This window comes from Pongo pygmaeus, chromosome 5, assembly GCF_028885625.2.
Source record: "Pongo pygmaeus isolate AG05252 chromosome 5, NHGRI_mPonPyg2-v2.0_pri, whole genome shotgun sequence".
Classification (NCBI taxonomy): domain Eukaryota; kingdom Metazoa; phylum Chordata; class Mammalia; order Primates; family Hominidae; genus Pongo; species Pongo pygmaeus.
Genome location: NC_072378.2, coordinates 57,943,274 through 57,970,291, shown reverse-complemented (window position 1 = coordinate 57,970,291; position 27,018 = coordinate 57,943,274). Strand labels below are relative to the sequence as shown.

General features: G+C 37.0%; 1 protein-coding gene across 2 annotated transcripts in view; it reads right to left on the bottom strand.

The window, feature by feature from the left end:
- PRIM2 (DNA primase subunit 2) overlaps nucleotides 1-27,018 on the bottom strand; it is a 315,402-nt gene that overhangs the window by 256,401 nt on the left and 31,983 nt on the right. For both annotated transcript variants that reach the window (XM_063666291.1, XM_054492444.2), the window contains exon 6: nucleotides 1,276-1,371. In XM_063666291.1, the coding sequence (XP_063522361.1) occupies nucleotides 1,276-1,371 (96 nt within the window). The remainder of the gene's footprint in view (nucleotides 1-1,275; nucleotides 1,372-27,018) is intronic.

The window sequence follows — 27,018 nt, the reverse complement described above, 5'->3', positions numbered from 1 at the left end:
GCATACAATTTTCTGTATATCCAACGACATCTCACACTATAAACAGATCATGTGCTTTTTAACAACTTTCAATTAATTTACCGATTTCTACAACTATAACACAGTCCCTGCCCTCATGGGCACACACGGAAAGTCAAACAGCCCTACAGGGTAGAATTGTGTGATACTGCACCAAATAGGTAGCTTACATAGGACATATTAGATGAGCAGGTAAGAGGGTTTACTGCAATAATATAGGGAAGTAACATGAGTTCTAGTCCAAGCTCTGATACTGACTAGACTTATTTGGTGAATTTAATGAATGCCTCTAAATCTCAGCAGCCAGATCTGTAAAACTGAGAGAGGGGAGGAAGAGATAGGCTAACTGACCCTTAGGGACTCTTTAGCCATAATATTTCATGATTCTAGCTTATTAAGGTGGTCACAGTGGAAACAAAAATGCCCAAGTAGAAGCAAAAGATGATGTGAAGGCAGAGTAACTGGAAATGTGTGGTGTAAGAGAAATAAATATTGAGCGCCACATTCTAAGCCTGAAAGGCTGACTGAATGATGGCCCAACAGTCAAAACAAAGAAGCTGGAATGGGGCAGGACTTTAAACTACTGGCACTCACTCATAATAATTAGCACATTCTTTTCAAAGGAAATTGTGTGGTTGCAGTTATCAAATTGTAAAATGAATTTTTTAAACTCTTCCCTCTTCCCCTTCTGGAAGGGTTCATGTGAAGTAGTTATCTGAACTGAGTGGGGAGGGGAAACTGAGGTGGCCCAGCACAGGATGATGGAATCTGAGTAGGTTAAGGAGGGCATTCCCATAGGAAAAAACGTAGGCTTACAATGTCAGAGCCCAGTGGAATGACAAAGAGACCATGAGGCGAGACACCATGATGTCAGAGGCCAAGAGAAGCGAAGAGGGGCTTCCACGCAAGGCAACAATCCAAACAGAGTGTTGGGCCAAATAGGTGATGAGGGTTTCCTGGCAGGGGATAGCCCAGTGCAGGGTGTAAGAACCCAAACAATGCAAGGAGGGTATTCCATTAGGAAAACAGCCTGTAATGGGAGGTCAGAGCCCAAGCAGGGTTGGGAATGCGTCTGTGGAAGGAGACAGCCCAGGAGAGAACATTGGCACACCATTAGTGCAAGAGGACAGTATCTGTGCAGGAGACAGAGTAGCTGTGGTGATGGGAGGCTACAAAAATGGATTAATTAAATATGTATATAAAGCTCAATGCGACATATTTAACAAAACCTAGGAAGTATTTTACATGTTTACATACCTTATAAATGGACTCGAACCCCAACTTAAGTCCACTTAAACTTGGTGATGAGGCAATAATCTCCTGATCTCGAAGAGTCTTCTCTTCATCACTTATCTAAAAAAACATATTTTAAGCTGTTATAAAAATTTGAAGTCCTCATTCAGTTTCAATAAAATGATTTCCTGTTTTAATGAATACTGTTTACTTTTATTAAAAATTTTAAAACCTTGATATCTCAAATCATTTCTAACATGATATCTGAATCACTATCATTAGTGAAGGCAAAATACAGAAAAAAACCTAAATTGAATATTCTTTCAAATTTTAACCCTGCCAATTTCTGAAGGTATACATCAAAAGAACAGTAGCAGACAAAGAGAAAATATTTTAATGAGAAAAAGGAAAAAACTTATCATAAAAACTCAGGTTAATATAGACTAAAAATGAGCATTATCCTAATTTGAGTTATGTTAATATATTAAAATATCCTAATTCAGGTTAGAGTGGTTTGACTATTTCTCAATTTTCTAGCCACATAAGACAATTCCAAACTTAAAACACTAGTTTTTCTAGGAATAACTATAAATTTATTATCTCAGACTGATTATGGCTTTATAAAAAATTGATAGATCTGATTAGTACAAACGTTAAACTTCTATACCAAAACATATATATATTTTTGTAAATGAAGATGAAATATAAGTGACAAACTGAGGGAAATATTTACATCATCTGATGTGTGAGTTAGCTTTAGTAAGCCCCTAGTTGGCAGTATGTAAGCTTTCATAACCCAAAAGTAGTAAAACATGAACAGCCAATAGTTATATAAGCAAAAATAATAAATGCTAAATTAAAATAATAATGTGTACTATTTTCCATCGATCAAAATGGTAAAAGTTAAAAAGATTTAGAATATACAGTGTTGGGACAATCTTTATGCACCATACTTTGATAATATATATCAAATAGCCTTTAAAAACGCAGATTGTAACTATTTTATTTTCAGATTAATCACAAGTAAATAACAGGACAAGCACACAAATAAAAACGTTTCTTTATTACACTGTTATTTATAATAATAAAGAAAAAAACTAAATGTCCAACATGTATCTAGTTAAATAAACTGCAGTAGAACTTGCTGTTTCAGTAAAACAGGCTATATTATTTAGGTCAACCTCCTAGAGAAAACAAAACAAAACACTGATAAAATTTTAAAAACATCTTTACAGCACCGAAAGTTAATATACAGTCAGGCCCACACAAAGTGGGATATCTGACGAGAGACCTTCCTGCTCAAATGATGTAGGATATCAGAGAATCCCAAGCCTTGAACTTGTTTTAAGGCAGTACCTGATTCAAATGCCCAGGCACCTCGCAAAAGCAAACTCAAATCCTCTCTGGAGGAACCTTCACAGTACACCTCAAAGTATTCCTACAAATAAATTTCCAAATACAATGTCAAGCACATTGTATTTTATAACAAAGTATAGAATAAAACTATACTTCATGAACAAAAACAACAGAGAAGAATTCACAAAGTTTACAGATAATAACTATGCTACCATGTGTACAGAAATAAAAGACAAGCACAATCTGTATGAAGTGAAAACTATAAAAAGCGATTTTTTTTAAAAAAAAAAGCAAAAGGCTGGGCATGGTGGCTCACGTCTATAATCCCAGCACTTTTGGAGGCCAAGGCGGGAGGATCACTTGAGTCCAGGAGTTTGAGACCAGCCTGGGCAACAAAGTGAGACCCCATCTCTACAAAAAAAAAATAAAAAATTAGCCAGGTATGGTAGTATACACTTGTTATCTCAGCTACTTGGGAGGCTAAGGTGGGAGGATTGTTTGAGCCCAGGAGTTAGAGGCTGCAGTAAGCCATGATCACATTACTGCACTCCAGTCTGGGTGACACAGCAAACCCTTATCAAAAAAAAAAAAAAGAAGAAGAAGAAGAAGCTTTCTGATGTGCTGTTTTACATCACTGAATGGAACCTGGGTTTTCATTAAAAAGGTTTCAAACACACAGTTTGTAGAATCTAAGAAATGACATTTCTGAGCCCATTGAGCCCTTATAGGAACATACAAACATCCAGCCCTAAGACCTAAAATCAAGCAATGTGCACAAAACCTTTGTGATGTGTTGTTTTATATCACTAAATGAAACCTGTGTTTTATTAAACAGATTCCAAACACACGTTTAGTTAAATGTAAGAAATGATATTTCAGAGATGATTAGGCCTATATAAGGAAAAAAAGGAAAAAGAAAAAAAAATTTCTAGAAATAGACAAAAAAAATTTAGGCACAGAAATTTAAAACTCAATGGAGTCAGGAAGAAACCCCTGAAATTCCTGTAGCTGTGAACAATTACTTGAGGATGAACTAGAACCTTATCAGCCTTCATATGGATCTACAACCCATTTTCAACTTATCTAGTAGGTCTGAGATCTCAGATCCCAGATTTAAATTAAAATTGTCCCGGACCAGCAATGACCCCAGGCCAATGAAAAAAAAAAAACAAATGAAAACCCTTCTAGAAAGATATAATCCTCCTAAGCTTCAATATAGTCCACAAATAACTTTCCAAACACAATCTCCAGCATACAACAGTAACAAAGCACACCAGGAAATGAGACTCCATGAATAAAAACAATATAGGTAAGAACAAAAATGTATCAAGATTGAAAAAGAAGAACTAAAACTCTATTTGCAGATTATATGATTTAGTATACTTAGAAAATCCAGAAGAATCCACGAGAAATTATTAAAACTATTGGCCTAATTGAGTCAGGTTTCTGGATTCAAATATAGAAAAACCAGCTGGGTGCGGTGACTCACACCTGTAATCCCAGCACTTCAGGAGGCTGAGGCGGGTGGATCACGAGGTCAGAAGTTTGAGACCAGCCTGGCCAACATGGTGAAACCCCATCTCTACTAAAGATACCAAAAAAAAAAAATTAGCTGGGCATGGTGGTGCATGCCTGTAATCCCAGCTACTCAGGAGGGTGGGGAAGAAGAATTGCTTGAACCTGGAAGGTGGAGGTTGTGGTGAGCCAAGATCGTGCGTGCCACTGCACTCCAGCCTGGGCGACAAGGCGAGACTCGGTCTCAAAAAATAAAAAATAGAAATAAAAAAATACAGAAAAACTAATTGTATTTCTATATGCCAGCAACAAAATTCAGTAAGGGAATTTTTTAAGCTACAATTTACAACAGAATTAAAACTATCAAGGATCTAGGAATAAATCTAACAAAATATGTGCAAAGCCTTCACCAACAAAAATATAAAATCTTACTGAGAGAAACTGGAGAAAAATTAATTAACAGAGATACCCTAAACATCAACCAGAAAACTTAATATTGTAAATGTTTTAAATCTCTTCAAATTAACCTATAGATTCAATACAATCCCAAACAAAATCGTAATAGCTTTTGTGTATGCCTCTGTGTGTGGACGTTCTGGTTCTAAAATGTACACGAACATGCAAAGAGCCAATAATAGCCAGAACAGAAATAACAAAAAAAAGAGTCAATCCAATAGAAAAATTAGCAAAAGACATTAACAGGCACTTTGCAAATGAGAAAACTCAAAGAGCCAAAAAATGTATTAAAAGATGTTCAACCTCCTTAGTTATCAGGGTTTGAAACCATAATGGAAACCTCAATGACATACCACTACATGACAATTAGAATGGTTAAAATATACAAATGGCCAGGCATGGGAGTTGGCATCTGTAATCCCAGCTACTTGGGAGGCTGAGGCGGTTGGATCGCTTGAGGCCAGGAGTTTGAGACTAGCCTGGGTGACTAAGTGAAACCCCCATCTCTAATAGGGTCCTGTTTGTTCACCCAGGCTGGAATGCAATGGTATGATCACGGCTCACTGAGTAATTGAACTTTCTGGGTAATTGGGACTACAGGCACGAACCACCATGCCCAGCTAATTATTCTTACATTTTTTTAATATTATATTTTTTCTTATAGAGATGGGATCTCCCTATGTTGCTCAGGCTGGTCTCGAACTCCTGGGCTCAAGGGATCCTACCCCCTTGCCCTCTCAAAGTGTTAGAATTACAGATGTAAGCCACCACAGCTGGCCATTTTTTAAATTTTTTATAGAGACACGGTCTTACTATGTTACTCAGGCTAGTCTCAAATCCCTAGAATCAAGTGATTCTCCCACCTTGGCCTCCCAATAGGCTAAGATTACAGGCATAAACCATTATACCCAACCTAAAAAAAAATTTTTTTAATTAGCTGGGTGTGATGGTGCGTACCTAGTAGTCCCAGCTGAGACAGGACAACAGACACACACCATTACACACAACTAATTTAAAAAAATAAATAAAGGCTGAGGTGGGAAGATCTCTTGAGCCCAGGAGTTTAAGGCTACAGTGAACTATGATCACACCACTACCCTCTAGACTGGGCAACAGAAGAAGGGTCAGCATCATCCTTATACCAAAATCTGGCAGAGATACAACAAAAAAAAGAAAACATCAGGCCAATATCCTTGATGAACACTGATGCAAAAATCCTCAACAAAATACTTGTAAACCGAATCCAGCAGCACATCAAAAAGTTTATCCACCACGATCAACTTGGCTTCATCTCCAGGATGCAAGGTTGGTTCAACATACACAAATCAATAAACGTGATTCATCACATAAACAGAACTAAAGATAAAAACCACATGATTATCTCAATAGATGCAGAAAAAGCCTTCAATAAAATTCAACATCGCTTCATGTTAAAAACTCTCAATAAACTGGGTATTGAAGGAACATACCTCAAAATAATAAGAGCCATATATGACAAACCCACAGCCAATATCATACCGAATGGGCAAAAGCTGGAAACATTCCCCCTGAAAACCCACACAAGACAAGGTTGCCCTTTCTCACCACCCCTATTCAACATAGTCTTGAAAGTTCCTGCTAAGGCAATCAGGCAAGAGAAAAAAATAAAGCGTATTCAAACAGGAGGAGAGAAAGTCAAACTATCTTTGTTTACAGATGACATCATCCTATATCTAGAAAACCCCATTGTCTCAGCCCAAAAGCTTCTTAAGCTGATAAGCAACTTCAGCAAAGTCTCAAGATACTAAACTAACATGCAAAAATCACTAGCATTCCAGCTGAGTGAGGTGGCTCATACCTGTAATACCAGCAATTTGGGAGGCTGAGGCAGGTGAACCACCTCAGGTCAGGAGTTCATGACTGCCCAACACGGCGAAACCCCGTCTCTGCTAAAAATACAAAAATTAGCCGGACATGGTGGCACACACCTGTAATCCCAGCTACTCAGTGGGCTGAGGCAGGAAGATCACTTGAACCTGGGAGGTGGAGGTTGTAGTGAGCTGAGATCGCGCCACTGCAGTCCAGCCTGGGCGACAGAGCAAGACTCTGTCTCAAAAAATAAATAAATAAATAATAAGTAGCATTCCTATACACCAACAATAGCCAAGCCAAGAGCCAAGTCAAGAAGGCAATCCCATTTACAATTGCCACAAAAAGAATAAAATTCCTAGGAACACAGCTAACAAAGGAAGTAAAGGACCTTTTCAAGGAGAACTACAAACCACTGTTCAAAGAAATCAGAGATGACACAAACAAATGGAAAAATATTCCATGCTCATGGATAGAATCAGTATCACGAAAATGTCCATACTGTCTGATGCAATTTATAGATTCAATGCTAATCCCATCAAACTACCACTGACGTTCTTCACAGAATTTTTTTAAAACTATTTTAAAATTCATATGGAACCAAAAAGGAGCCCAAATAACCAAGACAATCCTAAGCAAAAAGAACAAAGCTGGTGGCATCACACTACCCTATTTCAAACTATACTACAGGGCTACAGTAACCAAAAGAGCATGGCACTGGTATAAAAACAGGCACATAGACCAATGGAACAGATTAGAGAAACCAGAAGTAAGACTGCATGCCTACAACACTTGATCATCAACAAACCTAACAAAAACAAGCAACAGGGAAAGATTTCCCTATATAATAAATGGTGCTGTGAGAACTGGCTAGCCATACATAGAAAATTGAAATTGGACCCCTTCCTTATACCATATACAAAAATCAACTCAAGATGGATTAAATACTTAAATGTAAAACCTAAAACTACGAAAACCCCAGAATTGGCATTACCAATCAGGACATAAGCACAGGCAAAGATTTCATGATGAAAACACCAAAAACAATTGAAACAAAAGCAAAAATTGACACATGAGATCTAATTAAACTAAAGAGCTTCTGCACAGCAAAAGAAACTATCAACAGAGTAAACAGACAATCTAAAGAATGGGAGAAAATTTTTGCAATCTATACATCTGACAAAGGTCTAATATCCAGTATCTATAAGGAACTCAAATTTACAAGAAAAAAAAAAACATTAAAAAGTGGGCAAAGGACACGAACAGATCCCTCTCAAAAGAAGACATACATGCGGCCAACAAACATATGAAAAAAAAAACTCAATGTCAGTGATCATTAGACAAATGCAAATCAAAACCACAATGAGGTACCATCTCACACCAGTCAGAATGGCTACTACTAAAAAGTCAAAAAACAACAGATGCTGGCAAGGTTGTGGAGAAAAAGGAATGCTTTTATACTGCTGGTGGAAGAGTAAATTAGTTCATCCATTGTGGAAGACAGTGTGGGGATTCCTCAAAGACCTAGAGGCAGAAATACCATCGGAGCCAGCAATCCCATTATCAGGTATATACCCAAAGGAATATAAATCATTATATTATTTTATTATAAAGATACATGCACACACATGTTCACTGCAGCACTATTCACAATAGCAAAGACAAAGAATCAACCCAAATGCCCATTAATGATGGACTGGATAAAGAAAATGTGGTACATATACACCACGGAATACTATGCAGCCCTAAGAAGGAATGAGCTCATGTCCTTTGCAGGGACATGGATGGAGCTGGAGGCCATTATCCTTAACAAACTAACACAGCAACAGAAAACCAAATACCACATGTTCTCATTTATAAGTGGGAGCTGAATGATAAAAACACATGGACACTTGGTGGAGAAAAACACACACTGGGCCTTTTGGAGGGTGGGAGGTGAGAGGAGGGAGCGCATCAGATGCTGGGCTTAATACCTCACTCACCATTTATTATATGAAAGTTGAAATACAGCAGAGGATGAAGTTTAGATGAGTCAATCTAGTAGATTATTCAAAAGTTGATGATGACTGAAATCCATGTGTACTATCTACTAGTTACTATGCTAACTATTTTACTTATACTATCTCACTTAATCCTACTAATAACCCTATAAGCTGGATATTATCTTAGTTTTATAGCTAATTAATATGAGTAGAAACCAAACTGGATTTCCAACCAAAGTCTATCCAATGCTAAGGTCCACTAGGCCGTGTGGTCTCCAAACAAATAAACAGACACTACTTTGCAGGAAAGCTAAACAAACATGTAACATTAAAAGCAAAGGAAGACAAATTCATCAACTGGAAACTTTCACTTCAATTCCTCTTTGATGATGGACAAGATAAAGATACAGAAACTAAAAATGTAATACAACTAGATGCCATGAGAAGTTTTATAGGTAAAAATTTTAAAGGGTCAGAGCACAAATTACAGATAATCAACACTCATTGTAGAGTATGTAAATTGAGGTTTAGCAATAGCAAATATTTCCCTAAGAGCTAAAGCCAGATTATTTTCCTTTAGTATTTGCTATGTTCACATATATCTCTGTTGACAGTAACTTCCTACTTAATTAAGTATTTACCTTTCACTTTGCATTCCATAAGGGAAATTCTCTGAAACTCAAATAGGCAACCAGATACACAATGCAGAAAATATCTGAGAGGAAGTAGCTATTTTAAGTTTTAGAGCCAAGCTATAATTCTCAAACAGCAATTAATGAAGGAAGAAACTGATTGGGGAGATAGGGTGAAAGGAGAAGAAATCTTCATGTCTTCATGATGCTCTTTCATTGCTTTTTAAGTAAGCATCCAATCTAAATATAAAAATATATTTCAAATTTTCCCAGTAAACATTTATCTGAAATTAAATAAAATTTTAATATACATCTCTGTGTTCCCCACCATTAATAAGAATAATTGTAATTTATTACATGTATTGTTTGTTGCCCAAATAAATCTTGCCTAGATCTGGCAAAACTGAAATTGAAGCCAAATGTGTTAACCTGTCATGATCCTTTTATAATCACTTTTTACCCAGCAATAAAGAAACTAGTATCTTTGAACATACAGATGTTTGTCCTAATATTGTTTTAGGTTCTAACTAAACAAATCCCACATTAATAACTAAGTACCACTAATACTTCACCTAGCATAATATAGTATCTCACCTTTCCCTAAATTCAAGTATTTGTATTACTGATACCACAGTTATTTCTAACTTGGTAAGCAATTAACTACTTACCAAGTAAACGTCAGGGAAACACACATCAGTTCAACTGCCACACAACAGAATACTTTAGCTACAACAGACTTTACTTCTCCAAATAGTCTTCTGCCTTAGAAATATACAAGATATAATTTTGAGAAAAAAAAAAGTCAAGAACTTAAATAAAAATTAGAGTTTAATGCAATATTTCTTCTCATTGAAATCTACCCCCATCCAAAGAAGAATAAAAGCTATCTAGTCTTGCTCAGATTAGAAGTTATAGATAAAATTCTGGGCTGGGCGCAGTGACTCACGCCTGAAATCCCAGCACTTCGGGAGGCTGAGGTGGGCAGATCACCTGAGGTCAGGAGTTTGAGCCCAGCCTGGCCAACATGGTGAAACCCCATCTTTACTAAAAATACAGAAATTAGCCGGGCATGGTGGCCCACACCTGTAATCCCAGCTACTCAGGAGGCTGAGGCAGGAAAATAGCTTGAACCTAGGAGGCAGGCAAAGGTTGCAGTGAGCTGAGATCGCACCACTGCACTCCAGCACGGGTGGCAGGGTGAGACTCCATCTCAAAAAAAAAAAAAAAAAAAAAAGTTATAGATAAAATTCTAAGGAATTCAATGTGTTTCTAAACTTTTCGCCCAAAGTAAGCAAATACACTCTAAATCATGCACATTCCATCTAAATTTCATGTCACTTCCTGTTTCATGGCCTATGAGTAAATATTCTGGTTTTCTTTGATGAATTAAAAAATACATCCATTTGTCAAACAAATTCTAAATCTTCATTTATCTATTTAGTTATAACCAAAATGGAAATGGAAAATACAAGACAATTCTCACTGAAAAATGTAGGATGACTGTCTGAAACTTTACTATTAAATAATTAGTATAAACTGCTATTAACTTCATTATTTCAAAATCCTAAAATAATCCTGAATATTCTCTTTACTCTTGCTTTCTCCTTAAAAACTATTGGACAAAATATAAGGATATTTCATTTATTTAGGTTCTCCTAAATGAGATTACCTGCTGCATACCTAAAAAAAATACTCATTCTCTGAAAGAGCAAGACAAGATTAAATGGCTTCCTACTTCTACTAACAAAGAATACAAGTAAAAACAGATACAGTGGAACAATTATAAAAGCAGAGTAAACTAGTAGAGAGAATAGTTTTCAAAAATCATAGAAACCTGTCTTTGAATCTTAAACAGGTTAGTTAACCTCTTAACACCTTAGTTTCTTCAGGGATAAAATGAAGAAAATCATACCTAACTCATGTAGCTTTTCTTGGGATTAAATAAAGTACGTAAAGTGTGTACAATAGACCTAACATACAGCACACCCTTAGTACATGGTAAACACTTGTTGTTACTACCTGTAATTTACGTTTTGATTAGTTTCTATATTTCAGGCTTTTTCCTCAAGTAATAAAGTGAAATGTTTACTGCAACTAATGCAGTTTCTATAAACTTGTCATTTCATTAAACTAACACAGGTCTTGGTGTATAGGGGAATTCAAAATAACTGATAAAAGCCAGCTAGGTTATCACTGCAACATCTTATAATCAAGGTGTAGTATGCTTCACAAAGTAAACATCCTCCTAAAAAGAGGTGTATAAACAAATGGCTCAACATGAAACACACATTTTTTGAGTTACATTACTATTTTAGAGATGCTCAACCTTCACTCTGATTAATGTTCAATCAACAGAGACTGAACATTCTAGCTTTGAAGTTCTGCTCTTGCCACTACTACTCATAATTCCCCATATCTCAATCCCTATTATTCATATCCACCCACTCAACAGTCAGTACCTGAATGTTTCAAATGGTAGTACATGGTATAATGGTATAATTTTTTATCAAGTAAAAATTACACTGGGTTTTAACTGTTTTGGTAAAGTTATATTTCTATATTCCAAAATTATGTTGTTTTATATGCTGCCTTGCTAATAGAATTAAGGATTTTGGCTGTGTGTCTTTTTCTTTTTTATATTCTTCATCAAACCAGGAACTGAGAGAGGCAATTTCACTCTGTTGAAATCCTGAAAGCAGATTAAGGAGCAGCTCTAGAGAGGCAAATACTCTACACAGTAAATAGAAGGGTAGTGGATGTCTGTGTAGACTGTATCACTATTCACCCTGTACTGAGTCCCTCACTGAGGGAGAATTATACACTCCCTACCTGCTGAACTAAAGCATAGCCAAGTGACTTGCTTTGGCCAGTGAAATGTGAGCGGAAGTGACGTGTGTCATTCCTAAGCAAAAGTTTTATGAGCATGTAGTTTACCCAGTTCTATCCTCCTTTTGCCGCAGCAACTGGTGAAGTTCTGGTATACAGAGCCTACTCGATACACCTGAGTCCAGGGTCAAAATGACACACAGCAGGGTTGTAGCCGGCCCATGAAGACATAGAATATGAACAAGGAACAAACCTTTCTATAAGTCACTGAGGTTTGGGGGTCGTTACCAATGCATAACCTAAACTGACTGGAATAGTGACCTTCATCTTTGCATCACACATTGTCATCAATAAAGTTTTTTCAGCACATACTTCCAATATACCTATATTTATTTATAAATTATATGCATGTATTACTGTACATTCTGCACTTAAAACATGCCATACCCACCCCCAAAATGTGGAATGGATGAGACTAAAAATATATGTTGTATTATTTATTTATTTCCCACATTCCCAAATGATCATCTCGGGGATGCCATGTTGGAACCACTAGTCTAGTACATTGGCCTCAAAAGTAAAGATATAAATAAGGCTTCCCAGAGATTTAAGCTTCTATAAGCTTCCAATCAACAATACTCAATCACGTTTATAAATAGTTTGGATCGTTTTCTATTTGAATCTACAGAGCTCTCTTAGATCCTGGTCATTAAGTAAGTATGTACATTACTTGCCAGTGAAGCTTTTTAAAATTACAGATTCCTGGTGCCACCCAGACCTACAGATTGAAGCCCTGAGGTATATGTTTTTTTTTTTAAGGTCCATTAGTGGTTCGACATACATCACTGGTCTAAACAGCGTATCCCAGGAAAAGAATCCGCTTTTCTAAAATAAATGTATGATATATATATATATATACACATATATATATAAAATAAAACAATTAGGAATCATTTCATTTATAAAGAAATTAAAACTTTGTGAATAGATCAAATGCTGAAAGCAAATATCATAACTTTTAATACTGTTATTATCATTTCAAATAAATATAGGTTCTATATTGGTAGCAAATATTGTGATTATAAAGGGCAATTTGTTTCCCAAATGCACTGTGACCTAATCATCAATCTGGAGTACATGGGGATTAAAGATGGCTGCAAAGTCTTTGACACATCCTCCGTTGAGAGCTAAGATCTATTTGCCCTCCCCTTGAATCTGGCCTGGCCTGTGACTACTTTGACAGGAATGAGTGATGCCCTGCCAGGCCCAGGCCTATTTTTTGAGAGGACTGGCAGATTCTGCCTTGTTCTCTTGGAGTCCTAGATCACGAAGTAAGAAGTCCAACCACCTCGTTTGAGGGATCACATGGAAAGGCTTCCAGCAGAGTCCAGCCTTTTAGAAGTCCTCACATATGCACGAGTATGTGAGTAAAGCTGTCTTAGACATCCTAGACCAGAGTAGTTGTCAACTAAGAAACCCCATATATAATACTATGTGGAACAGAACAATTGCCCTGTAAGCCCAATCTGAATCCCTAACCCTCAAAAGTGAGATATAATAAGATGGGTATTGTTTTAAGTTTTAGAATTAAGTTTTGATTTTAAGTTTTAATGTTAGGTTTTAGAATTTTTGTTTTAGGTTTGGAAGTATTTCTGACACAGTTATAAATAACCCAAATATTTATCAACCTAAAATAAAAGTTAGTTTTAAACATTTTTTTCTATCTGTAATCCAATTCTTACAACGTACTTTCTTCATTTAAATGTATAAAGGAGAGCCATATAATCGGAAAAAATTTTAATTGGAAAATCTTTAACAAAGAGACAAAAATAGAAAATAAAAAAGGAAATAATTACCACTCTGTGGGTGAATTAATTAACTAAAATTGATAGGATAGTATGGTACTTCACTCACAAATTTTTTTGTCATTTATAATCATCCAAAACATAAAAAGTTAGAAAATGAATAATTTAATATCCTGACATTCTAATTAGTATGTTGATGTCTCAGTAATACTGTCAAGCTAATCAATATAAAAATCAATTGTCTCATTACTTTATTACTGTTTCTTTTTTAATAGCATAGGCACATTTGGAATATAGTAAAATTAACACTAAAAAGGAAAGATTATTTGCTTATACTAAAGCATATTTCTTCTCTTCTATAAGAAAACAAATCTTTTTGAAAAAAAAAAAGGTAATTTAATCAAGACCTCTACCTCCTTGCTATCTCATGAGAACACCGTGCTAGCGTAAATTAACATAACCTTATTCCCTCCTTTTTCCTCCACCCTAGACAGCTGCTCCCCACTTACAGATTATTGCTCTCCACGTTTCAATTCCTCAAGTTCATCATATCCTTCTGGCATCTCATTATGGTGACCAACCATCCCGGTTTGTCCAGGAATGAGAGGTTTCTCAGGATGTGGGACTTTCAGTACCAAAACTGGAACAGGCACGGTCCAAATCCAAATCTTGTCGACATCATAACATCCACCTTCTTGCCACTGTCCAAATGGACTGCTACACCCATATGGATGATCCAGTCAACACTAGTTTCACACAGTCGCCGGCATCCTCTGACCCACTCACACTCCACTTCTGCAGCCCACTCCCACGATCACAGCACAATTCACAAGCAACGCATCACCCCTACCCTCACACATTTTCCCCAACCACATCTCCATGTCCTTCCTGCTCACTTACTCCATTATCCCCACTACACAGGCTCTTTGTGTCCATCAAAGTTCCTTTTTATCCCAGGCCTTTAAACTCTTTCTAGTTTCAATTTTCTTCCCCTAAAATACTTTGCCCTCCAATTATACCAACCTATCTGCACTTCCTATAGCGCACCATGTCCTTCTTTCACTTCTATGACTTTACACATATTTCCCACATCTGAAATGTCTTTCCATACCCTGTGTTTCTACTGGCAAATTTCTATGCAACTAACACATTACCTCTGCAAAGTTGCACCAGATTTCCTCAGGCATAGTTACTCCTACCTCCATGCTGGTGCATACCTGTCTGCTTGAAGATACAGTTTTTTTTTTATATTATTTATGTACAATACTATAAGCATTTATATCTCCCTCACTAACATATGAACCTAAGCACAGGTAAATGTGTCATAACGATTATATTCCCAGTTCTTTTTTTTTTTTTTTTTTTGAGATATGGTCTCACTCTGTTGCTCAGGCTGGAACAGCTCGCTACAGCCTTGATCTCCCAAGCTCAAGCAATTCTCCTGCCTCAGCCTCCCAAATAGCCTGGGATTACAGGCGTGCTAACGCGCCACCATGCCCAGCTGATTTTTAATTTTCTGTAGAGACTGGGTCTCATTATGTTACCCAGGCTGGTCTCAAACCCCTTAGCTCAAACAATCCTCCTGCCTCGGCCTCGCAAAGTGCTGGGATCACAGGCGTGAGCTACCGCACACAGCCTATATTCCCAGTTCTTACCACAATACCTGATGAAATGTTTACTGACTGAAATATACAAACTATGGAAAGTGACAATATTCAAACTGAAGAAATACAGAAAAGCTTAGAATAAGAGAAAAATAAATATTCTGTGTGATGAAACCCCAAAAGACTAAAAATTATTAATGATAGGATGTAATAAAATAAATTCATCAAAAGATAAAAAACAGATTAATTCACGAAAAGGCACAAAAATTCATACACACAAAATAATGTTCAATTCCGCTAATAATTAAAGAACAGTTAAGAAGTTGCTAGACCAACAAGCAGTAATAAGGCAGTCCTAGAATTGGCACTGTGACAGAGATGGAGGGAAAACATGCAATTAAGAAAGACAGAAAGGAAATACCAAGAAGTTATGACAGAATCATGCCTGAGTGAATGTAACAGCAGTGCCTTTAATAAAAATCATCTTTCCTGACAGTTTCTCCAGATGAGCACTAGGGTAGTTAAACAAGTTAAAGAAATAATACTTCTCTATTAATTTGATATAATAATTTAAGAAGCTATTTTAACGTAAATTTTGTAAAAGTCTCTATAATTCTTTAGACCATCACCTCTCCAGCCCAGTAAGCTGTCTTGACTTGAGGCTCAGAATATGTTAAGGGGACGGGCAACAATTTGCAACATCACCAACAACACAGCAGCAGATGGGCTCCGTGCTATTAGCAGTTTCTGATTTCTTAAGTTATTCAGATCTACATCTCACTGAAACCAACAAAAATGATGGACAAAACACTTAAAGATATTAGTTTAACAGCATTTAAAAAATGCTGTTAAACTAATATTTAGTTTAAAAGGGAACTTGCTGGCCAAATTTTGAGGCAAACCCAGGAGAACTAACGCCATTTTTGCTCCGAGGACATTAGTAAATGCCATCTCCTCATACTTCAGATCTTTAGTCTCAAGGGGCAAGGTAGCAAAAGACAAGGATCAGAGCCTGCCAAGTGGAAGACTCTTGCAAGAGGCCCTCCCTATATTAAACTGGAGCCCCAAACGATAACATCTTCAGAGAAAGAGTGAACTAGACTTGACCCACCATCTCTCTCCTAACCATATAAGAACGAAGGGCAAGCTGACTTGTCACTGAGCAAAGCAGGAAAAGAAAAAGGTAGAAAAATGAAGTTTTTGAGAAGCTGTGGCCACCCAAAGTATATATGGTGTGGATAGGTCAGAGGCACAATCCTAAATACAGTTTAAAAAGTGTCCTTGACTTAATACCTGACATAATACCCCTAAAGTAATACTCCCAGAAACCTGGCAAAAGTAAACACAGTACCTCTCAGAGGAGAGCACATTCACCCTGAAAATGTCCTGAAAAAAGGCTGTGGGAGGGCAATAACCAGTTAAAGATAACCAACCACACAAGGAAATAAGGCAACATGGGTGAAAGACAATCACAAACCATAGCAGGAACAGACTACATAGATTTTAACTCTTAGAATTATCAGACAGATTAAAAAGCAACCTACAACAAATTTGAAAAAGAAAAGCAAATATTAAAATATCTGCAAGGAATAGGAATCCATAAAAAGTAACATAGCAGATGTGAAAAAATAAAAATAAAAATAAATTACAGTAGCCAAAATTTAAAATTCAATGGGAGTAGAACAGACAAAACAGAATAGAGAAATAACAAACTGGGAAATAGTTCAGAAGAAATAATCTGTAACTCAGCAGAGAAAGAACAAAAAGAAGGAAGACACAACCTGAGGATGAAAAGTGAATGACTAAGAAGACCTAAAATGCAGCTGACTAACACACCAGACAGAGAGGAGAAAGAACAGGTAGGGGGAAGTTTAAAAGCAATAATGGCTGAGAATTTTCCAGAATTAATACAAGACACCAATCTACAAATTCAAGAACGCTGGTGAAACTCAAGCAGGATAAATAAAAAGAATTCTACTCCTAGACAAACAGAATATTTAAATCAAACAAAAGATCACAGCAGAGTGATATATCTTAATGTGCTAAAAGAAAGTACATGCCAACCTAGAATTCTACATCCAGGAAAAATGTCTTCCAATAAAGAAGACAATCTCTTATTTCTTCTTTGGATGAAAAGGAATAGTATATAGTAATAAAATATAAAAAAACACATTTCACTTAAAACTAATGCAACATGAAGATAGACATGTATGGAAAGATGAACATTTAATGTTTTCTTATATGTCTCCTTTATACTTATAAACATATGATTTTTTATTACTAATTGCTTACATATATAATTGTGTCATGGTTCTTCAGTAGATGAGTAGACCCAAGGGTGATGGACCATTTATATGTTTTCTTGGGTCTCCCCTCTACACACTCTCACCCATACTTTGCCCGGTTTGGGAAATATTAACTACTGAGATGGTCAGTAGTTCATGACTGAACTCCTAAGATCATAATTCACTTTTACCCAAATGTAGTTGAAATTTTATTTCAATAATTTAACATTAAATATTAGATTAACAAACTTTCTGATCTTATATTACTAAACCTTACAAACAGTAAATATTTAATGAATGATAAGCAAAATTTTAATGAGAGTAAGCATGCTTTCACAACTGAAATTTGTACCCACCACCACCCCAGTTTCCCTATGAGCTAAGTTAAACTGATCAAGTCTTTGAAATCTGCAACCGTTTCTTTAATTCCAAACTATTTATTTCAAGCACCCAGTTAATTGGCAGAATGCCTGTTTTTTCACACAGCTTTCTCTTACTGAGCTTCAAATTTTCTTCTTTATGACATCTCCCTTATGTTATCTTCTGCAATAACCTTTTGGTGCACAATTAAAGGCCTCTCAAACTCAATCTTCTTTGAGGCTCCAACTGGCAAATGTTTTCCAAAAAAAGGAAGTAATTTCCCTTTCCCATTTTTACAATGTAGACCAGTAGAAAACTGTTCAACTTAACTTGGTTCTACATTTCTAAACCATGCAGCACCTTGGACATTCTCAAGATCATTGAAAGAGAGGCAGCCAGACTCTGATTCATGAAAGATATAATGATAACCGAAGTCTTCCAAGTCAAGCAGCTAACAGTAGCATAGTACAAAAAAAAAATATGGCTTTCCTTAGCTGCAAAGGAAAGGGAGTCAACATGAACCACTGATGCAGCCACGTTTATTCAAGCAATAAGAGTAAGGAAAAATAAATTCCAAAAAATAAATTGATTTGTAGCAATTTTCTTTTATAGACCACAGGAAATCAAATCTTTGGCAATTAAGTTTTAATAAGTCAGGTGTTACTAAATTTATATTTCTATCTTATATTTCAAATTCATGTGGATGGTAGAATACCAGCTATTTTTTTAACCTGGTGTGAACGGAAGGGAGGTGTTTATTCTAAAAGATGCTCAAATATATATATTTGTAACTGAAAATATTAGAAGTCAGCTCTATGGCTTTGACAAAGGTGTCCTATTTGTTGACCCAATTCAATATTTTTAGTTCCTCAGAAAATTATTCAGACATTTAAAGTTGCAGGTGGCACATGATATTCCATCCATTGGAGTATCTCTGCTACCTCCTTTCTGCCTTATCTTTTAAGATGCTGTTCACAGCTGTCAGCTCAATGACGCCTTCCTACATTAATCCAGCCCATGGCAATGCCCACTTTTTTTTTCCCCCTATAACCCTTGTAGACCATATTAAATATTCTGACACCAGATTATTTTACCTTGTTCTGTTTCCTGAAAACAGTCTTTTCCTGCTCTCTTCAACTATAAACATGTTAATGCAAATCATCCATAACATACAACATAATGCTGGACACACATAAAGCATTTATTAAATATTAGCTATAAAATAATATAAAGGACAACAGTGGCTCCAGAATTTCTACACAGGATGTGCTTAGGAGTGGGATTTTGCTAGGGAACTTATCTTAAAAGATACATTTGCATAGAAAGCACACTTTTTATCAATTGTTCATTAATCTGGGGTACCTTGGTGGGGAAGGGATTGACAGATTAAAGCCCCTTCAAGCCACTTCTTGACATTGACAGGGACTTAAAAAAGTGTTTCCCAACCATTTCATCCATGTGCCCTGCATCAAGAAGGAGAAAGAGGCTACTCACACATTTATCTTACTTCAAGGTCCACCAAGCTTCCTCCCCTTGGTTATACCCTATCCTAAGTCACGGTTCTAATCCTACTTACAGTGCCACAGTGTCCAAGTGCTTCATCTGCACTTAAACATGGATTCAAATATAGGAAGAGGCCACTATGCACTCAGAAAGGATAGTACCCTCAGAAGACACATCCAGTTTATAAGTGCTGTAACACTAGAGTGTGACAGGAAGCAGCACTACACTGCCAAAGGGCCATTCTTCTGCGCCCCATCCATCCATAGCTTTCCTTCTATTCCTCTACATTAGAAATACAAGATAAGAGCTCCTATCAGCCTTGAGAGACCTATAACATTAACATGAATCTCTCGGTGTCAGCCATCATTCTTGTAATGTTCTAAATATTTATTTTATTCACACCGTAAGAAAATACCCGCTCCTTCCAAAGCCTGTTCTCCTACCCTACCTAAATGTGGCCATTTTCATTCGATGCCCCCAAAACTGCAAAAAAAGAGAAAACACTCACTTCATTCATTTTAGATCCATCTATTGTTCTCTGTAAAGATCCTGACATTGATCACTTACTCAAAATATGTCACTTGTTCTTATCTATACTTTGCTTGTTACTGCTAGTGTTATCAAAAAAAGGGCAAAATTATTATTTCTATTTTGTAGAGAGAAATAAGAGCAGCCTTGGAAAACTTAAAAGAGAATGTTGATGCTGTATCTTATTCACTTTGTTTCTTGCCTCCAGTAAAATCATTACAATCCAAAAGTGATACAGCTTAAGGTATCCAGAAAGCTGTGCAGCAAACTCAAACAGCTGTGTATAGGTTTGTATTCATCCACGATACTCCCATTCCTTAAGCAAAGTGTCATAATAGCAGCAAATCTGTCTGCCAACACAAAAGGGTATTATTAGGCCTCAACTGTCCTGCTTTCCTGGACTTACGAAATTGTATTTTTTTATTTTATCTATTTTCAGTTTTTCAGTAAGAAATAATTTCCATAGATTTCCATATGAACTAAAATCTTACCTTCCATAATCCAAACTCCATATATCAAGAGCCAATATAAAGCATTAAATGCTGAAAATAAAAGGAGAAAAATCTGCAACCATTTAGAAATGGCATACAAAAATTAAGAAACCTGTATAATGTGGTGTCTATAGTAACTTATGATTGTTTTATTCATTTATTTATACCTCCTTCTACTGAAGAAAGTGTTTTTAAATCCCCCATAGCACCTACACAGTACTCTGAACATATTGGTATTCACCATCTGAGCTAAACTGAATTTAGCAAGCAAAAAGGACTGTCCACAATCTATACTATGAAGTACACTCACTAAACTTGGTCTGCTTTAAATTTTGGCAAACTCTAAGGGGCTAAGAGCACCATATAAAAACATCAACCTCATTATCTCATACCTTATACCTTATTACATTACTTTCCACTGTCCTAAACATAATAAAGCTGTCTTTGGAAGAATTTAAAGCATTCTCAGACTCCTGGCAAATCTCTTCTTCAAAATGAAAAAGCCACAAACTTCTCAGCTAACTTTTAAGCAGATTCACCAATCAAATTTCTGAAAGGTGAAAAGCATTTATCAACAATTTTCCCATTTCTGTCCCTTCTGAGTAATCTGGGCTCCTCAGAGTTGTCTTCTCCACTCAACTAATTATTGGAATTTCATTTTCCATATTATTTAATTGTTAATAGTATCTTTCATTACATTTTATATAGTCTTTCCAAATCATAGTACAGTTGTTTTGAGGTATTTAGGATACACTGATTGTTATTTTCAGCTCAAACTCAAGAAGCCAGAAGCTCTAGCTACCAGTTCTAATTATCTATCACTGCATAACAAACTATCCCAAAACTTAACAGTTTAAAATAACAGCCATTGTATTACAGCTCTCAATTGTGATGGTCAGGTATTCAGAAAGGGTGCTGTTGGCAATGTCTCTACTCCATGTGGCACCAAATGAAGTCACCAGAGGTACTGAGCTGGTGAACAGATTAATCTGGAGGTTCTTAGATGGCTCTGCTCTCATGTATGGCACCTTGACAGGGATGCTTAAAAGGCTGGGCTCAGGTGGGAATGTCAACATGCCTCTCCAGCATGGCAATTACTAGTTACTGCCAGGTTTCAGAACAGATTTCTCCATCAAGTCTACTTAGAATTCTTAATGGCATCCCAGAGCTCCTGAAGACTGTGTACCAGAGACAGAAAGTGGAAGCCCCCAGTTTCTTAAAGCCTGTACCCAGAAACTGGCACTCTGTCACTGCTGCCATCCATACTCTATTTGCCAAAACCCACTCACGACAAGAGGTGGGCAGGGGAAGAATGAGGAGTTAGTATTTAAAGGGTAATGAGTTTCAGCTGGAGAAGATGAACAAGTTCTGGAGATGAATGGGGATGGTTGCACAACAATATGAATACACTTAATGACAACTGTACACTTAAAAATAGTTTAAAATGTAAAGATTATGTATATTTAACCATAATTTTTTAAACCCACTGAGATTCAAGGGGTGGTGACATAGATCCCACTTCTCAATGAGAAAATATCAAATAATTTGAGGCCATTTTTAATCCACTGTACCAGCTAAGATGATCTCCTGGGAGACAAAACATTCATTTGCTATAAGCATATATACTCCCTCCTAAATATCTTTATTATTTATATAATACTTAGAGTGAAAATAATTAATTTTTACTATACTGCCAATACAGAATATGAAATATTGGCATACTCATTCTTAAAGACCATAAATTATTTTCATTCTTAACACTTCAAAAATAATATGCAATTTTAGCTACATTAACTTCAATTACATTGAATAACTGTTAAACCCACATGAAAGCTTCAAGATGAAATAAAACTGAAAGATGTACTTGCAAATTCCAGACCATCTAGTTTGCAGCTGTGCTAGGTGTTAAAAACATCTCTCCTGTTCTGACACCCAGCATACACCAGCAACCTTCTTGAAGGATTTTGAACTTTAGAGATACACCACACACTGAATCTGGGAAATCTCACCAACCTGCAAATTTTTCTATTTTTTACTGTTCTCCAGCATCTACCGAATCAAGATTTTTATTTTCCCACTCAAAGTCTGCCTAATCAGTTTTAATGCAAGAGCAATCTGATGTCCATAAGTACACAATTAGCCAAAAGTGATTTGAATCTTGAGTTTATGGACCCAGTTTGCTAACTGCACACTATTGCTTGATCCACCCATTTTATGAAGCTGTTAGCACAAACTAAGAACAAACGACTGAGAATTTAAACTTTATAATAAACATTCAAAAGGCCAAACAGTTTCTAGGGTGCTTAAATAATGTATCTTCTGGGGAACAACTGTAGGTGTCTACTTCATTTATTTACTCCTTCGTTCAACCAACATATATTAAGTACCTCCTATAGGCTAGACATTGTGTTAGGTAATAAACACCATATTCAGGGTCCTTTGCTCTCAGGAGACTTAGAGCCCATTTCAAGACAGGTGGGTGATAACCCTCAAGTACAAGTGCTCTGACAGAGGAAGCCGGGTGCAGTGGCTCATGCCTGTAACCCCAGCACTTTGGGAGGCCAAGGCAGGTGGATCACAAGGCCAGGAATTCGATACCAGCTTCACCAACAGGTGAAACCCCATCTCTACTAAAAATACAAAAATTAGCCAGGAGTGGTGGTGGGCACCTGTAATCCTAGCTACTCGGGAGGCTGAGGGAGGAGAATCGCTTGAACACAGAAGGCAGAGGTTTCAGTGAGCCAAGATCACACCACTGCACGCCAGCCTGGGCAACAAGAGCGAAACTGTCTCAAAAAAAAAAAAAAAGCCACAGAGGATGGGTTTCTATGCCAAACTTAAGGAAATGTCCCAGAAAGAAAACCGTTTAAGCTGATACATGACAGATGAGTCAGAATTAGATGAAATGTAGGGAAGAGTATCCAAAGTCAAGGGAAAAAAACATGTTTTCACAACTAAAGGAAGTTCACATGGCTGGTCCATAGAGTTTACAGATTAGTGGTAAGAGATGAGGCTAGGGAGGTAAACAGGGATCAGAGCTTGAGGTAACTTGTTATGAATTTTGAAGATTAACATTATATTAATAGGAAATTGCTGAAGAGTTGGGGAGGGGCTGTAGTATAGACATCTGTAATCATATCAGCACTCTTGCTTCAGGGTAAAGAATGGATTGGATGGGCCGGCGTGGTGGCTCACTCCTGTAATCCCAGCACTTTGGGAGGCCAATGTGGGTGGATCACAAAGTCAGGAGTTCGAGACCAGCCTGGCCATCACGGTGAAACCCTGTCTCTACTAAAACTACAAAAATGAGCTGGGCATGGTGGTATGCACCTGTAGTCCCAGCTACTTGGGAGGCTGAGGCAGGAGAATCACTTGAATCCAGGAGGCCGAGGTTGCAGTGAGCTGAGATTGCACCACTACACTCCAGCCTGGGCGACAGAGCAAGACTCTGTCTCAAAAAAAAAAAAAAAAAGAATGGATTGGATAAGTAATCATGGTAGCCCAAGCTAGAATAGTGACGATGAAACTGAAAGGAGATGGACAGATTCTAGAGACATTTAGGCATAGGAGTGGCAACCAGACTATTAATCTTAGCCAGGATAAAATCAACAGCACTTTATTATTCCTTATCCTATCACAAATCTAATCCTCTAAAAGCTAAAAAATAACTAAATTTAAAGGAATCTCCCCTTTTACCCTTTGAATTCAAATGTCAAAAGTGCTCATGATCAGATTCTTCCAATAGCTGTCAGTTTAGCAGCAATTTACACATATCCCTAACCTCCTCAGACTGCATGAAAAGAAGATTTGGACTCAAATCTGTGCTTATTCATTTTAGTAAGACTCTAGTATTTCAAGTTCTATTAGCTTTATACTACTGAAGTTCTTATAACTTATTACTCTACATATATTTGTAGCACAGTTAAACAACTCAAGTGGGTATTGGGGGATGAAATCCAGTGTTCTCCCTATACATTATCATTTGCAAATCTCATACAAAAGCTAGAATGGTAACAAATAATAATAAATAATAGTTAATATTTGTTGTGTACTTACTATATGCTAGGCACTGTTATAAGTACTTTATAAAATGTACTAACTTATTAAAGCCTCCCAAAGTTATGAGGTAATACTATTATATACTCTATTTTACAGAAGAGGAAACCAAATCAGAGAAGAAAAACAACTAGTAAATAGCAGCACCAGTATACAACCACAGGTGTTACAGCACCAGAGCCTATGCTGTTCACCCACAAGCTATATGACCTCTCTGGTGTATCCCCGCTTAGACAGCATGCTCTCATCCTACTACCCTTGATCTTGATGCAGGTCAAAGCAGGATTCATATGTCTATACCTCAGATGCCCTATCCTAACACCCTAGGTCTCGAATGCAAAACCCCAAACATTTTCTTTTACTGGGCCATTTGTTTCTAACTTGGATTAGAAGTAATGCAGTTTTGGCCAGGCACAGTGGCTCATACCTGCAATCCTAACATTTTGGGAGGTCGAGGCAGGCAGATCACTTGAACCCAGGAATTTGAGACCAGCCCAGGCAACATGGCAAAACCCATCTCTACAGAAAAAAAAAAAGTACAAAAATTAGGCACGCATGGTGACACATGCCTGTAGTCCCAGCTACTCAAGAGGCTAAGATGGAAGGATCACCTGAGCCTGGGGAGGTGAAGCCATGATCGCACCACTGCACTCCAGCCTGGGCAATAGAATGAGACCCCATCTCAAAAAAAAAAAAGTAATGCAGTTTCTGCCTTGGTTTCCTTAGTCTTAGCCCTAAATCAGCCACAGACACACTTGACCAGTCTATAAATAGTTTTCTGTCTTCACTCTAAGAAAAAGACAAGCCAGGGAGAATACAAAGGCTGGGTGCCTGGATCCAAATTCTTGTTCAGTTATTGAACTAAGATGTTCCCCCTGCCTCCCGGCAGTAACACTGACCCATATCTGTTGTCTGTTTCCTGCCACATCTCTTAGATATGTAAGAGGAAGATTTGGTAACCTATAAAGGGAGCGTGGCATACCTGTCTGTTAAACATTCTTTTTTTTCCTCTTTTTTTTTTTTTGAGACAGAGTCTCACTGTTACCCAGGCTGGAGTGCAGTGGCGCGATCTCAGCTTACTGCAACCTCTGCCTCTCGAGTTCAAGTGATTCTCTTGCCTCAGCCTCCCGAGTAGCTGGGATTGCAGGTGCCCGCCACCACATCTGGCTAATTTTTGTATGTTTAGTAGAGAAGGGATTTCACCACGCTGTTAAGGCTTGTCTCAAACTCCTGACCTCAAGTGAACTGCCCACCTCAGCCTCCGGAAGTGCTGGGATTACAGGCGTGAGCCACCACACCCGGCCCAATATGTTCTGACCATTTCTATGCGTGGTGTGAATGCACATGGACAAGACTGCCTCTGCTCTTTGTGCCGTCTGACTCACAGCAGGAAGAAAAAAGAGCCAGGAAAATAGTCAAAGACCCAAAGGACCAACAAAGGTATGACTAGAGAATCTAATGAGCTCAATAAAAAAGCCAAACAAAGTTCAACTCTTAAACTTTGGGACTACTGAAATTCATAATGACATTGAATACACCTAGTCTTTGGTGCACAGCATTTGTGAATCATCTTGCCCTGCGTTACACTTAAAGTATGTAGTTAACTACTGGTATTTGTTATTCCTTAAGTTTATGCCTTAATTTGACAAGTTGATTTTAAATAATGAAAGCCATCTTTGAAAGTTCCATTTAGAACTGTGCAGATAATCAGCATCTGCCTCTAATCAAATGGATATGATTAGCAAATTAAACCCTTTAATTAGCATTTTGCATAATTTAGGCAAATTATGCTTCTTAGGTTTAAGAAGGTGAAACAGGGTGAGTTTATCAGTTAGAATCCCTTTAAACCTTTATTAATTATCTAATTTTACCACATACACAGTAAACATAAAGAAATACAAATTAAGCTCAACTTCATTTGCTGAAACTTAGCACTTCTCAACATTTAGGCTAATTCTGTCATTTGGAGCAAATTAACACAATACTCATAAGAGAAGAAAAATACTTAATTTCAGTTTTCTCCTTCAACTCCCCACAGGTCAACTTTACCCAAACTAGATTCAAATAGCATTTTTAAAGAAACAGGGAAAGAAGGAAGGAAAGCATGGAAGGAGAAAGAGAAGTAGGGAAGTAGGGAAGGAGGGAAGGAAGGAAGGAAGGGAAAAATGAGTTTCTTTCCACTTTTGCCATTCAGTACTGCTGAAGCCAAGGTTCATTTCTCTAGGCATTCAATTATATAGTTTTAAAGAAAAGCATTCATAGAAAGGTAAGTAGCCTGTCAATCTTCTTTGTTAAACGAAGAAAGAGAAAGAGTACAAAAAAATAGCAAAGCTGCCATTACAACACACCAAGCTAACTAATTACTTTTCTCTATAGGAATTACATTCTCTCTCACACAGCATGATGGTGACTTTTAAAAAAAGTATTTCTTCTCTTAACCCACCCGAAGCACCCCTATTAGCTAACAAAACAAAAGTAAGCAACTCTGGAATTTGATAAACAAAAGTCAGGTAATAAACA